The sequence below is a fragment of the Sus scrofa genome, chromosome X (genome assembly GCF_000003025.6).
Source record: "Sus scrofa isolate TJ Tabasco breed Duroc chromosome X, Sscrofa11.1, whole genome shotgun sequence".
NCBI classification, from domain to species: domain Eukaryota; kingdom Metazoa; phylum Chordata; class Mammalia; order Artiodactyla; family Suidae; genus Sus; species Sus scrofa.
The window spans coordinates 41,305,717-41,319,181 of NC_010461.5; the positions used below are offsets into that span (position 1 = coordinate 41,305,717).

Sequence of the window (13,465 nt, forward strand, 5' to 3'; positions counted from 1 at the left end):
ACCTTTGGATAAGCAACGAGGTCCTACAGTACAGCACATGGAACCATATCCAGTCTGTTGGGATCGACCATAATGGAAGATCATATGAGAAAAAGAATGTATATATATGTATGACTGGGTCACTATGCCGTGCAGCAGAAATTAGCACCACACTGTAAATCAACTATACCCGAATAAAAAAATAAATTTAATAAACAGAACTAGAAAGAAAAAGAACTCCCAAAGAACATCTATGAAAAAGAAAAAAGAAAAGAAAATCCACCTGGCGCCCTAGTTCCTAGTTGTACCATCCTAAGCCTTAAGATGCCTACTTTTTAGGAAACCCTATCCTCTCCCATTCCCCTGACAAATTTTAACATGGGGTGTGTGTGTGTGTTGTGTGTACACGCACACGTGTGCACGGAGGGAAATTCACAAAATACAAAGGTTTCTACAGAGGAATTCTTTCCCTGCCAATGCCCTGTCAACAAACTGTGAGTGGCATCACAAAATCAAATCTAGGGAGTTCCCATCGTGGCGCAGTGGTTAACGAATCCGACTGGGAACCATGAGGTTGCGGGTTTGGTCCCTGCCCTTGCTCAGTGGATTAAAGGATCTGGTGTTGCCGTGAGCTGTGGTGTAGGTTGCAGACGCGGCTCGGATCCCGTGTTGCTGTGGCTGTGGTGTAGGCTGGCAGCTACAGCTCCGATTAGACCCCTAGCCTGGGAACCTCCAGCGGCCCAAGAAATGGCAAAAAGAAAAAAAAAAAATCAAATCTAACTGCTATGGTGCTTTTTCTCAGGTGAGAAAAAAAAAGGTCCATGCCTGCATGACAAGTGCATGTACCCAGGTCCGAGGGTCTATCTGTTTAGGTACCAGCAGTTAAATAAGGAAACATTTATTCTACATTTAATTGGAAACAGATTTCATCAGAGATGGCAACCACAGAAGAACCGACTAGTTACGTGCCTGATTAAAATGGAAAGAGACTAAACTAAAACCTAATAATAACCTTGAAGACTAGCATTTCAAAAACAACTTACATTGGTAACTGGCAAAGCCAGTTTACCTGTGTGTTGAGACAGATGTGTGTTTATCAGAGAAACAGATATGTTTATCTTCTTAGGAAATGAAGCTGACAAAGGGAAGGCTCTGCAAACACTAGGCTGTTTTTCAGCCCTTAAGAGTGCCTTTCACAACCAATGATTTGGTTTCATTTTAAAGCAGCTATGATGTGGAGATTAGTTATTTAAAACACCAAATTATTCATTACTCATTTGATCTGAAGGGCAGTTCCCAAATTCTTCCTTTAGATAAAGATATTTACACTTGTAAGATCATCTCCCATTTGCTACATGGCAAGAGCTGACAGATAGATTCGGATTATTTGCCAAGCCCATAAATGAGTCAGAAAAAGGGTACCTTTTTTTTTTTGGACAGAAAAACCCTAAATCTAGAGGGAATGTAACACAGAGGCATAACCCTAGACCCTCCGGTCAGACAGATCGATCACAACCTTGACTCAGTCCTGCACCACCTTTGCAAGCTCCCATGTCACCTACTCTGAGTGTGGCTTCATCATCAGTAAAACGCAGGACATCTAAACGCAGTAAAACTACATGTCTGTGAGTGCACAAATGTGTATTGGGCTGGTGTGCAGAAATACAGCCTCCTGCTCTTCAAGCATCCACTGGGGAGGGGGAGCTTAAGTCTTACCCTTCTTCCCTCCAAGGTGATGCAATAAGGAGGGTCCCTTTGATCTCAGAAGCGGGAGATTGACTTGACCCTGACCTGCAGGCTTGACCCTCTGGTGAAAAGTGGGGGGGTGCTCTTGCTCCTACAGCCTCCATGCTACAAGCAGAAGAGGCCACCTTTGGGAAGCTCAGCAATTTCCAGGATCTCTACATTTCAGCCTCTCTACCTGTGACTGGCAAACCTGGTGTCTGTCCTCCATTCATGAGGTGGGTGGTAAGGAGCCCCATTACCAAGAACTAAACTACAACATCCAACATGTGTTACCAGGGACTCGGATCATAAATTGATCATTCAAGTGCCAGTTAGTTCCTTGTGTCTGTTTATAAATGAGTTGGAAGCCTGGAGGAGAAGGGGTGTAAGGTAATCTATACCCTCACCTGACAGAGTTTCTGTGATGATTAGAAATACTGTAGGTAAAAAGAGAAATAAGGGATATATTTATATCTAATATATATCAGATACTCCATAAATAACTGTAGTTGTATTGGTTAGAAATAGTTTCAAAACTGGGAGTTCCCATTGTGGCGCAGGGGAAATGAACCCGACCAGTATCCATGAGGATGCGGGTTTGATCCCTAGCCTCGCTCAGTGGGTTGGGGATCCAGTGTTGCCAGGAGCTGTGGTGTAAGTTGCCAATGTGACTTGGAGCCCGCGTTGCAGTGGCTGTGGTGTGTGCTGGCGGCTACAGCTCTGATTGGACCCCTAGCCTGGGAACTTCCATATACCACGGGTATGGCCCTAAAAAGCAAAAAAGTTGAAAAACCTTCTGAATCAGAGTTCCCGTCATGGTGCAGCGGAAACGAATCCAACTAGGAACCATGAGGTTTCGGGTTCGATCCCTGGCCTCACTCAGTGGGTGAAGGATCCAGCGTTGCCGTGAGCTGGGGTGTAGGTTGCAGACACGACTCAGATCTGGCGTTGCTGTGGCTGTGGCGTAGGCCGGCAGCGGTAGCTCTGATTCAACCCCTAGCCTGGGAACCTCCATGTGCTGTGGGTGTGGCCCTAAAAAGGCAAAAAAAGACAATAAATAAATAAATAAATACCTTCTGAAAACTGCAGAATTGCTGTGATAGAAGAACAAGCCTGATGGGCAAGCACCCTCTCCTAAAATGAGCTGGGGCTGCTCCATCCTCTGTGTTCTGTGCGGGACTCCTATTATTTCTTCCTTCTGTGCTAGACAGAATTCACCAGTGAGGCCATCTGGGCGTGTATAAAGGTTTTTAACTACGAACTCCATTACGAACTTCATTAATAGAGGGCTGTTTTAAGTTTTCCATCTCTTCTGGGGTCCGTTTCAGTAATGTGTACCTTTCGAGAAATCTGTCCATTGCACCTGGGTTGTCAAATTTATTGGCACAACGTTGTTCCTGTTTTTCTCTTACTGTCCTTTTAATGTATGAAGGGTCTATAGGGATGTCCCCTCTTTCATTCCTAATATAGGTAATTTGTTTCTTTCCTCTTTTTTTTTTTTTCCTCTCCTCGATTGATCTATCTAGAGGTGTATCGGCTTAGAAGGCATTCTCGACTTTCTAAGGATGCTACTGAGTTTTCTGGGCGGCCAAGATCTCTCTTCTCCAGCTCACTAAAAAGGTTTCCTTTGGTACCCATTCAGAGAGACAGCTGAAACAAGTTCTTCGGCTGTTATCTGAAGGCGGCCTTTTGGGAAGCTAAATGTTCACAGAATAGTCCCACAATGGGGGAGGAAGGGAGCCACTCACACTATTTATAAAGGTATTTGGTATTTTCAATAACTAGGAGCTAAGGCCCAACCTTGCTGCTGAGCACAAAACCCTCCCTCAATAATAAGGATCGATTTTTAAAAAACTTTTTGTTCTGGGGTAATTACAGATTCATGAAGTTGCAAAAAATAGTACAGAGAGGTCCCGTGCACCTTCGCACATTTTTCTCCACTGATACCTTACATAACTGTAGTACAATGTCAAAACCAGGAAACTGACATTGGTACAATGTGTGTGCCCGGTTCTATGTTATCACATGTGTAGATTCTTGTAACCACCACTACAATCAAGACACAGAATTGTTCGGAGTTGCCATTGTGGCTCAGTGGTTAACAAAACCGACTAGGAACCGTGAGGTTGCCAGTTCGATCCCTGGCCTTGCTCAGTGGGTTAAGGATCCGGCGTTGCCATGAGCTGTGGTGTGGGTTGCAGATGCGGCTCAGATCCCACGTGGCTGTGGCTGTGGTGTAGGCCGGCAGCTGTAGTTCTCATTCGACCCCTAGCCTGGGAACCTCCATATGCCGCGGGTGCGGCCCTAAAAAAAATAAGAGATACAGAACTGTCCCATTGCCATGAAGATTTCCTTCATGCTACCCCCTTTATAGCACCCACCCCACTCTCATCCCCCCATCTCTAACCCCTAGCAATCACTAATTTGTTCTCCACCCCTATAGTTTTGTCACTTTCAGAATGCTGTATAGATGAAATCATGCAGTCTGCGACCTTTGAAGATTTTTTTCCCACTCAGCATCATGCCTCTGAGAACCATCCAGGCTGCCTTGTGTATCCATAGTTTGTCGCGTTTTACTGCATGGTATGGGTGGGTGTTGAACCATTCACCTACTGGAGGACATTTTGTTCGTTTCCAGTTGGGGGCTACGACAAACAAAGTCGCTATGAACCAGCATGTCCAGGTTTTTGTGTAAACAGAAGCTTTCCGTTCTCTGGGATAAATCCTCAGAAACAAAATCGCTGGGTCGGATGGTAATGTCAACTTTAGTTTTATAAGCACCTGCGAAAATGTTTGCCAGAGTGCCCATACCACTTCACATTCCCACCAGCAATAGGGGAGAGGCCCAGATTTTAAAACAGAAATGAGTCACTGAGATGATGAGGCCACCGTGGTCTCTGAGTGGGCACAGAACATAGTAATAAGCAATCTGGGAGAAGGAAAAAAACCAGAAAATTGTGCAGGTAAATGAACACAGAAATGCCCAATGCTTTAAGAAATGCTGACAAAAATCTCTTACCTTCTTTAAACTGTATCCAGCATGGAAAATAATTGGAGGCAGGAGAATGTTGAAAAAGACCTCTGGATCAAATGTTACCTAAAAGTTTAAAAAGAAAAGAGAAGCCAATTTTTAGTGTAATATCAATTGGTGCCAGAATATTTGCTTAATATTTTCAGCCGCTGATTCAAGTTTGAATATTTAAAACAAGTGACATAGGAGTTCCCATGGTGGCGCAGCAGAAACCAATCTGATTAGTATCCACGAGGATGCGGGTTCCATCCTGGCCTCACTCAGTGGGTTAAGGATCCGGCGTTGCTGTGAGCTGCGGTGCAGGTCGCAGATGCAGCTTGGATCTGGTGTTGCTGTGGCTGCAGCAGCTGCAGCTCTGATTGAACCCCTAGCCAGGTTTCTTTCATATGCTGCGGGTGCAGCCCTTAAAAGCAAAAATAAAAAAATAAAAAAAAGGGGCTTTCACGACTTGGATCCCTCCGACCTTATGTGGAAGCTTTCCTGCTGATAAGTCCATGTCTATAACGTAGCAGAATCTACGTAGACAAATACAGATCTTGGGCTTATCCTGAAAACCACCCAAGTGAGGGGATATATAACCCCCTTTCCTGTGGAGTATTTTAGCGCTCCCCAACATCAAATGAAAAACAGCTTTTAGACCCAAATTCCAACACAACAAGACATTTTTCCTCTGAAGATGCATTAAGCCTTTGGCAGCAAACACCGACAAGAGTGCACGTTTGTAGACTATGGGAAAAGAACCAGGAGGCACGAAGAATAACACCTCTGAACCCTGAATAAACAAGTTACAAGAAAAACAAGAAACCAATCTCGTTGCAAAGAAGAGACAACCTCATCCTTAAACCCTAAGAAGGATAAGCCACCCAGGCAAAGAGAGATGGGCGCTGGAGAGAGGAGCTGAGCGGGGACGTACAGACCAGCACACCACTGGGGGCCCCCCTGCATCAGTCCCACAAAGCTAAATAAAAGGTGCAAGTTCAAATCCGGCTCCTTCTTCTCCTCACGGGCCGAATGCTCCCTTAAGCCAAACTGAGCCCCGGGAATGGCTCGGCTATCTCAGGAGTTGGACACGATTTCTCTTCCCAAGGTTGAGACAGACGGGGAAAGGCTACACCCCTGGCAGGATGGCCGGGCCCGGGGGGCTGGAGCCCACCTTCCTCAGCATGTCGCTCTGCTCTACGCTGTGGACCTTGCCAGGGCTGATCTCTCCTTTCAGTGTGTATTCGAAGAACTTCCCGCTGACGTTCACAAGTAAGGTGCTGAAGGCCCTGTCTTCCTGAGTGCAGCTGAGGGACTTGTCACGACCGCTGGTGGCAGGGGTGCCGTACCGCAGGATCACCCCGACGATGAGCCCTGGAACAGAGGAGGAGACACCGTCAGGCCGGTGGAGAGGCAGAGAGAGCGTGGGGGGAAAAGGGGCAACGACTTTGGGTCACGTGGCCGTACAAGGGAACTCGAGGAAACATCATAAATCAGCTATACTTTAAAAAAAATAATAAGGAGCTCCTGCCATGGCTCAGCAGTGAATGAATCTGACTAGCATCCCTGCGGTTGCAGGTTCGATCCCTGGCCTTGCTCAGTGGGGTAAGGATCCGGCGTTGCCATGAGCTGGGGTGTAGGCTGAAGATGCGGCTCAGATCCCGCATGGCTGTGGCTGTGGTGTAGGCCGGCAGCTACAGCTCCAATGCGACCCCTAGCCTGGGAGCCTCCATATACAATGGGTGCGGCCCTAAAAAGCAAAAAATAAGTAAATAAATACAAAAGTAATTAAAAACAAACAAACAAAAAACGGCAGCAACTAAGACACTCAGAAGTAATCGTACAGCCCGGGCATAGGCTGTGTATTTTAGCAACAATGACACAGTCCTTCAAAAGGGTGAGGCTTCCATCTCTTCTGGTTTGAGTCCCTCAGGCACCAGGAGGACAGGGGAGGAAGGTACCTTTCGTGGTTATCGTGGTACTCTGAATACGTTCAACCACTGATCGTGTCTCATGTCTAAGGCTTTCGGGGGAGGAAGGTGGGGTGTTAGGAGGCAGTGTTTTTTTTTCTGCCCAGCACAGCTCAAAGCAAAACCACCGAGCTCTTTAATTTACACCATCAGCCTCCCTCAGGCCATTCGCTAGTGAGGACAAGGCCTGGGGAATCTCTAGTTGCTACAAATGCAAACTTATTTGGCCACAAAACAGAGGAAAGGGAAAAGAGAGAGAGAGGAATGCTTTTGCTTAGTTCATTTTAAGTACTGGGTATCATGGAGAAAATAATGACATCCTTAGAGAGCTCAACACTACAGAGCAAATTTTCACAGGCATGACTCAGGGATTGCAGAGCTGGCTTCTTGGGGCTGTGGCATTGATACAGCTGGCATAATTAGCGGCCAGTCTGCATGTCTCATTCTGCTCCTAGGGTTTTCCCTTTTAGTGGAAACAAAACCAAACCAAACAAAACAGCAAAATTGGGTATAAGCACTCAATTCCATGAGTGAGGAAGAAATTGTCAGTCCCCTGGTCCTGGACGGGAGTCACACATGCCCACGTAAAAGGGAGTGAAATGTGAACAAAATATAAATGACCACCAGGCACTTTCTACAATTCTCTCTTAGGAGGAAAGATCAGACTTCTCTCTATATTCAGTTCTTTGCTAGCAGTATTCTGAGAGCAACTGGTGAAATGCCTCCCCATCTCATTTTGCCATTAATGGAGAAAGTTATATGAGAAAAACAAAGAACAATGTTTACTGTATTCCATATAAAATGTTCTACAATGTCACCAAGGCATATGAGAACTCGCAAGACAGTACTGAAGAGCAAATACTATATACAATCTCGAAAGATATAGTTCTTTAAGCCAAATCTGTGTCTGTGTTGCATTATTATTCTTATTATTATATACTTGTATTAACATGTCACGAGACATGTTTCTACAATATTTTCTTAGCCTCTTTGCTGAAAACTCCATCTTGTCCTGCTTTACTTTATCCCATCTTCCTGCTTGAAAAACAGTTGCAGCGACGGTGAATGACTTAAGCTTAAGCACAAAGACCTAAAGGCATAAGTTATCCATGCGGTCAGCTGAATGAGGACATAATGCGCTGGTCTAGGCACGCCGGACCTGTGCAGATTGGCACACCGTTTGCACAGCATGGTATGTCCTCTTCAGAATAAGAGGAAGATGAGCCTCATGGCCCCAAGGGGTTTATGAGGGGCCGTTAGCAGGATATGCATTAGCAAGGAGAACCGAGGTGCAAACCTAGGCATGCCGTTTGCAGAAGCACAGTGAGGATTCTCTGGAACGCTATGCATAGATAGCTAGCTCAAAAGCTAATGATTGCTATGTGCCTAAAGGTCAGAGTAAAAGCTTAATCAGCAACTGGCTCTGTGACTTTTAAAATAACTTAAAAAAACCTATATCCTGCACCTACAACCCCCTTCTCACTTGACGTCATTCTAAAAAACACAATAAAAGCAGTGTGGTTTCTTAAGGCGGTGCTCTTGGTCCCTGAGACCTTGAGTGCCCCGGTTCCCACCTTTACTTAAGATAAATGTCTCTGTGTCTTGTTTTATGTTACCTTTTTTCCTTAAGTTCCACAGCACCCGTTCTTCAGCCCCATCCTGCTGAGCTGGTCTGGGCATTAACATACTTGAACATTATTGACTTTTGTGAAAAACTAAAAGTTTTAAAATTTGACTACCAAAATGAGGTTCCTGGAGTTCCCGGTGCGGCTCAGTGGTTAACGAATCTGACTAGGAACCATGAGGTTGTGGGTTCGGTCCCTGACCTTGCTCAGTGGGTGAAGGAGCCGGCGTTGCTGTGAGCTGTGGTGTAGGTTGCAGATGGGGCTCAGATCCCACATTGCTGTGGCTGTGGTGTAGACTGGTAGCTACAGCTCCGATTGGACCCCTAGCCTGGGAACCTCTATATGCCACAGTAGAGGCCCTAGAAAATACAAAAAGACCCAAAAAAAAAAAAAAAAAAAAAGAGGTTCTTAATAACCTCAACTTGAGAGCTTGGTCTCTGCCATTCAGAAGGTACACATACAGAGTACATTTGGCAGCCAATCAGGTAGACGGGGGTCCTGAGCAGTCTTTCTGTCTGGCTGTGCCAACTCTCAGAAATCTGTCATAAGAGGTGCCCATAAGGGGCCTTTGTCATCTTCACCTTTGTTGCGTCAACCTGTACAATGAAGGCCCTTTATTTTCTTAGCATATTTTGGGGGAGTAAACTTTCTGGATCTTGTGAAGGCTGCATCCTTTGCACTCTTTGTGGGGAAGCCTCTTGCATCTAAATGGTTTGAGTCACTGTTAAGGTATATCTCATCAAAGACCAGATGACAGATCCTTTACATTCGAGAAATTTCTAAATTAGTAAAGTTTTGGAGAGCTCTCATTATATACAGCCATTTTATTGGTACCTATGGAAAAAAAAATTAGAAGGTAGATTTAATAAATATATACATATATATGTCTGTGTATATATATGTATATAATATATATGCATGTGTGTGTGTATATATCTATAGAAAAACTTTAGTCAAAGGACCCATTTCATCAGGGAAGTGAAAAAAAAAATACAGAGAAAAAAACAATAATCACTCAGCCATTCAACAAAGTCAAGGCCCTTCGGTTCTTCTGCAAAGACTAGAGATCATATTCCCAGCCATGTCCTTGGAGCTGCTTTGCAGGGGCTGAAGCCCCTACTGGGCCCCAGACTGGTTGGAACCAGAAGGTCGATGACGCTGACTCCCTGTGACCTCATCCCCCACCAATTAGGGTCACTGTCCATGAGCGGATCACACCCTGCTCCCCCAACACTGTGAGACTCCTCACTACCCCCTGGGGCGGGGGGGCACAGTCCTTGAGGAACTAGCCTGCTGTGTTCTCCTCTCTGCCTGCCAATTAAAGCTACTTTTTCTATTTCTTCCAACTCTGTCTCTGCATTTCTATTTAGCATCGGTGCACAGAGGCAGCCAATATTTCTGCAACAATTCCAGTAAACAAGGAACACTGCCAGCCATCAGCTGCCAGTGAAGACACCACGCCTCAAGGCGCACCCTGGGGACAATTCAGATGGAGAAAAACAGGATATGCACCTAGAGAGTTAAGACGCTTATCAAAAGAATAATTTTAGTGAGCCCAGACTCTTATATCTTCCCATTTATAGAAAAAACACTGACTTCATTAACTTGAGATGTCTGATTTTTGTGATTGGCAGCTATCTTTTGATGTTTAGGTTTTTTCTCCAGCAAAAACTCCTGTGTTTCCTGGCTCCTCCCTGACCTCTTTGGAACAGTTCTTCAGAGCTGAGAGGCTGCATTCTGGGCTATACAGTCCTTGGAAAGGTCCCCAAATAAAACATGTTTTTCTTCAGTCTTCATCAGGAAATCACAATAAGTCATCTACAAAGGTTATCCTTCTCCCAAATCAATAGCTTCCTTGCCCTCTTCTGGGTTGGTGAACCCAGAAGCTCACCATTTCTTTACTAGCCTCAGTAATAGCAGAGCTAACTTAAAAACTCAACCATCATAACAGCACAGGGTCCTCACAGTGGCTAACAGAAGAGGAGATGTGATATTTGATTTTAATATTTCTAAGAAATATATATAGTTGGTCTTCCAGTTTCCTGGCACATAGCTCCTAAAACCTTTGGAGTCTCCCAAGTGATAAGTGTCTTTTTGTATGCTAATGAGATAACTGGTGGCTGGGGGCTCCCAAATTAGCCTCAGAATGGGGGGACTGGTTGCCAAGGGAACCAACCAGGTGATTAGAGAGTTGGGATTTTTAATTCCATTCCACTCTCCGACCTCCAAGCAGGGAAGAGGGGACTAGAGGTTGAGTTAATCACTAATGGCCAATGATTTAATCAATTATACCTATGTAATAAAGCCTCTATAAAAATCCCCAAAGTACACGGATTCAGAGAGCTTCTGGGTTGGTGAATACATGGAGGGCAGCTCCCCTGAAGAGGGCAAGGAAGCTTTGTGTCCTTTCCCACATCTTTTCCCTGATGCAGCTCTTCCATCTGGCTGTTCCTGAGTTATATTCTTTTATACTAAACCAGTAATGGTCAAGGCCTCTTCAAGGAAATAGAACTCAAAGCCTCTGGCCAAGACAAGAATTACCACACCCTTATCACCACCCCACCCATCTCATTGTAATGCCCCTTTCCCCACCTTGAGCAACCTGGCCTACCCCTTCTGACCCCCTACGAGGAAAGGTATGTGGCCCACTCCTCACCCCGCCCTTACAGTTAAACAGTAAGTGTATCCTAGGACCCCTCTTTTCCCAACCGATCAGCAGGTCAGCAGGTGTATCTTAAGACCACTGCTCTCCCTGGGCTATAAAAACAGACATGACCATGTGCCCAGGGTCAGCTCTCCCTAATCATCAAGAAGTTGCTGTGCCAGCAGCATCTCTCATCTCAATAAACTTTTCTTTCTCTTCACCTCGCCATGCAGGAAAATTCTTCTTTCGGACCCGTGTGCATAGACCATGAAAAGTAATACAGTAAGTAAACGGGTTTCCTGAGTTCTTTGAGCAAATGATCAAACCCAAGGAGAGAAACGGGGAGCCTCTGATTTACAGCCAGTTGGTCAGAAACCCTGGTGACAACTTGGACTTGTGACTGACCTCTAAAGTGGAGGGGCAGGGATCTTGTGAGGCCTGTAGATCTGATGCTATTTCCAGGTAGACAGTGTCAGAAGTGAGTGAAATTGTGGAATTCTTGGTATCCACTAGAGAGTTGGAGAATTGCTTGGTGGGAGAAAACTCCCACACGTGGTCACAGAAGTTATCTAGTAAGAATATTGAGAGCAGAAGGGAAATACAGGAGATTCTTCCTTACAGAAGGTTTATTATTTGCAGACAAATTCCTCAACTGCTGGAAATGCCCTCGCAGCCTCAGTAAACATTACCATCATACCGAGAAGCGTTATTAGATGATGAATATTGTTTTTACCTACTTATAAAAATCTTTCCCTCCCTACCCAGGCCCAATGTGCCGGCATTAAAGACATAAAGGAGACAGCAAAGGTGAAGATACCGTCCCCTTGTGTTAGATGTAACAACAAACCCCACCACAGCAGACAAAGGTGAAAACTGTCCTGATAGTTTGGACCAAAAATATACCAAGCCACAGGATATGCTGCTAATTCAAGGTAGAGTTTGAGCAATAACTCCTCAAACATTTAGATTCATGTTTATTACCATTGCAGTCCATGGCACAAAAGGACAGTCATTACTATATTAAGTTCACGTGTGGCATCTTCCACTTCAAGAAAGAATAAGACAGGAGTTCCCTGGTGGCTTAGTAGGTTAAGGATCCAGGATCATCACTGCTGTGAAATGGGCTTGAGCCCTGGCCTGGGAAGTTCCACATGCCATGGGCACAGCCACAGGGAAAAAAAAGAAGAAGAAGAAGAAGCTGAAGAAAGAATAAGATATCAGGATTGTAGAGGGGTATTTTAGAATTTTATGTATTTTTCAAAGCTCAGAAAGTTCAGTATCCACAAAAAACAATGGAGAGCAATAGAGGCATTAATGATTCTACTGGGTCAACACCATAGTGTTCCAGATTACAAAGAGCAATAACCCACTATGCATGTGGGCTGGAAAAATAGTATATGTCAGCCGATGAAAAGAGACTCACTGATTTCACAGGTACATGACTAATGTTAGGAAAGAATTTAGTTTTGAACTTTTACAGAAAGCAAATATAGATGAAATTCCTTTGACATCTGGTGTGGTTTAAAGCGACATGGTAAACTCCAAAGGTGCAAAAATTCAATACTCTTTCAGGACAAAAATGTTTAAGACTGTTTCAACTTTTGAATATGAGGAAACTCCTATATTTGCATATTGTGCTGACAGTATACAACTGCCAACTTTTTAAAAACAGAAAGACATAACCAAAAAACCTCTATATATAGTTTCTATACTGTGCCCATCCAAAAATTGGTGGTATGAGGAAGAAACTTAATTATGGACAAAGCATGGTTCCAAAGTCCTATGGGGCCATTAAAGAAACTAGCCCCCATTAGTCTGGTGCCAGTTCCCACTTCTGAAACTGAGGTTGTTGGGAGAACAGTTGAACAAATCGCCACACAGTTAGCTGAAATTCTAGACAGCCATCCACCTGCTGCAATATTTAAATGTCTCTATTAATAAGTCTCTGTTAAGGGGTTGGGAACAGGTGCATGGATGCACTGTTCTCTAACGAGACTCCACCTTCCCTTATATGATAGCTACTGGGAGTAGAGGATCCCCAGTTTGGTTTCACCGCTGCTGTAGGGATATTTATAGCACTGCAGAAGTTGTTTTGAGTTCTAAAAGCTTCATCCAGAATTCTGAGAAAAGAAAGCATCCCATGCCACATCCAGTCACACAGTGTTTGAAGAGAGTGATAGCTATTTCTCACTGAGTGAATAAAGAGAATGCAATGGATCCCAGTAGCGACAATGACTTTTTAGGTTTGGGGGTCACATTTAAGTGAATCTGGTTTTGAGAAGGTATCTAACAGCCTTTTCAATATCCTTTTCTACTGGTTCTACTACTTATTTATGCAGCTGTGCTACTCCTTGATATATTAGTTTCAAGGAAAACACATTTAAAATATTTTTGCTACCTGTTTTGAATATGTAGTGAAATCCCATTTCTTAAAAAAAAATTTGAGGTACAATTTACATACCATAAAATTCTCTGTATTAAGTATACAATTCAATGATTTTTATTTTTATTT

The 13,465-nt window shown here is 44.2% G+C and overlaps 1 protein-coding gene across 2 annotated transcripts in view; it reads right to left on the reverse strand.

Moving 5' to 3' along the window:
* The window catches only part of SLC9A7 (solute carrier family 9 member A7), a 165,725-nt gene that overhangs the window by 72,409 nt on the left and 79,851 nt on the right, over positions 1-13,465 (reverse strand). For both annotated transcript variants that reach the window (XM_021080387.1, XM_021080388.1), the window contains exons 2-3: positions 5,889-6,088; positions 4,724-4,801 (exon numbers count right to left, since the gene is read on the reverse strand). In XM_021080387.1, coding sequence (XP_020936046.1) covers positions 4,724-4,801; positions 5,889-6,088 — 278 coding nt within the window. The remainder of the gene's footprint in view (positions 1-4,723; positions 4,802-5,888; positions 6,089-13,465) is intronic.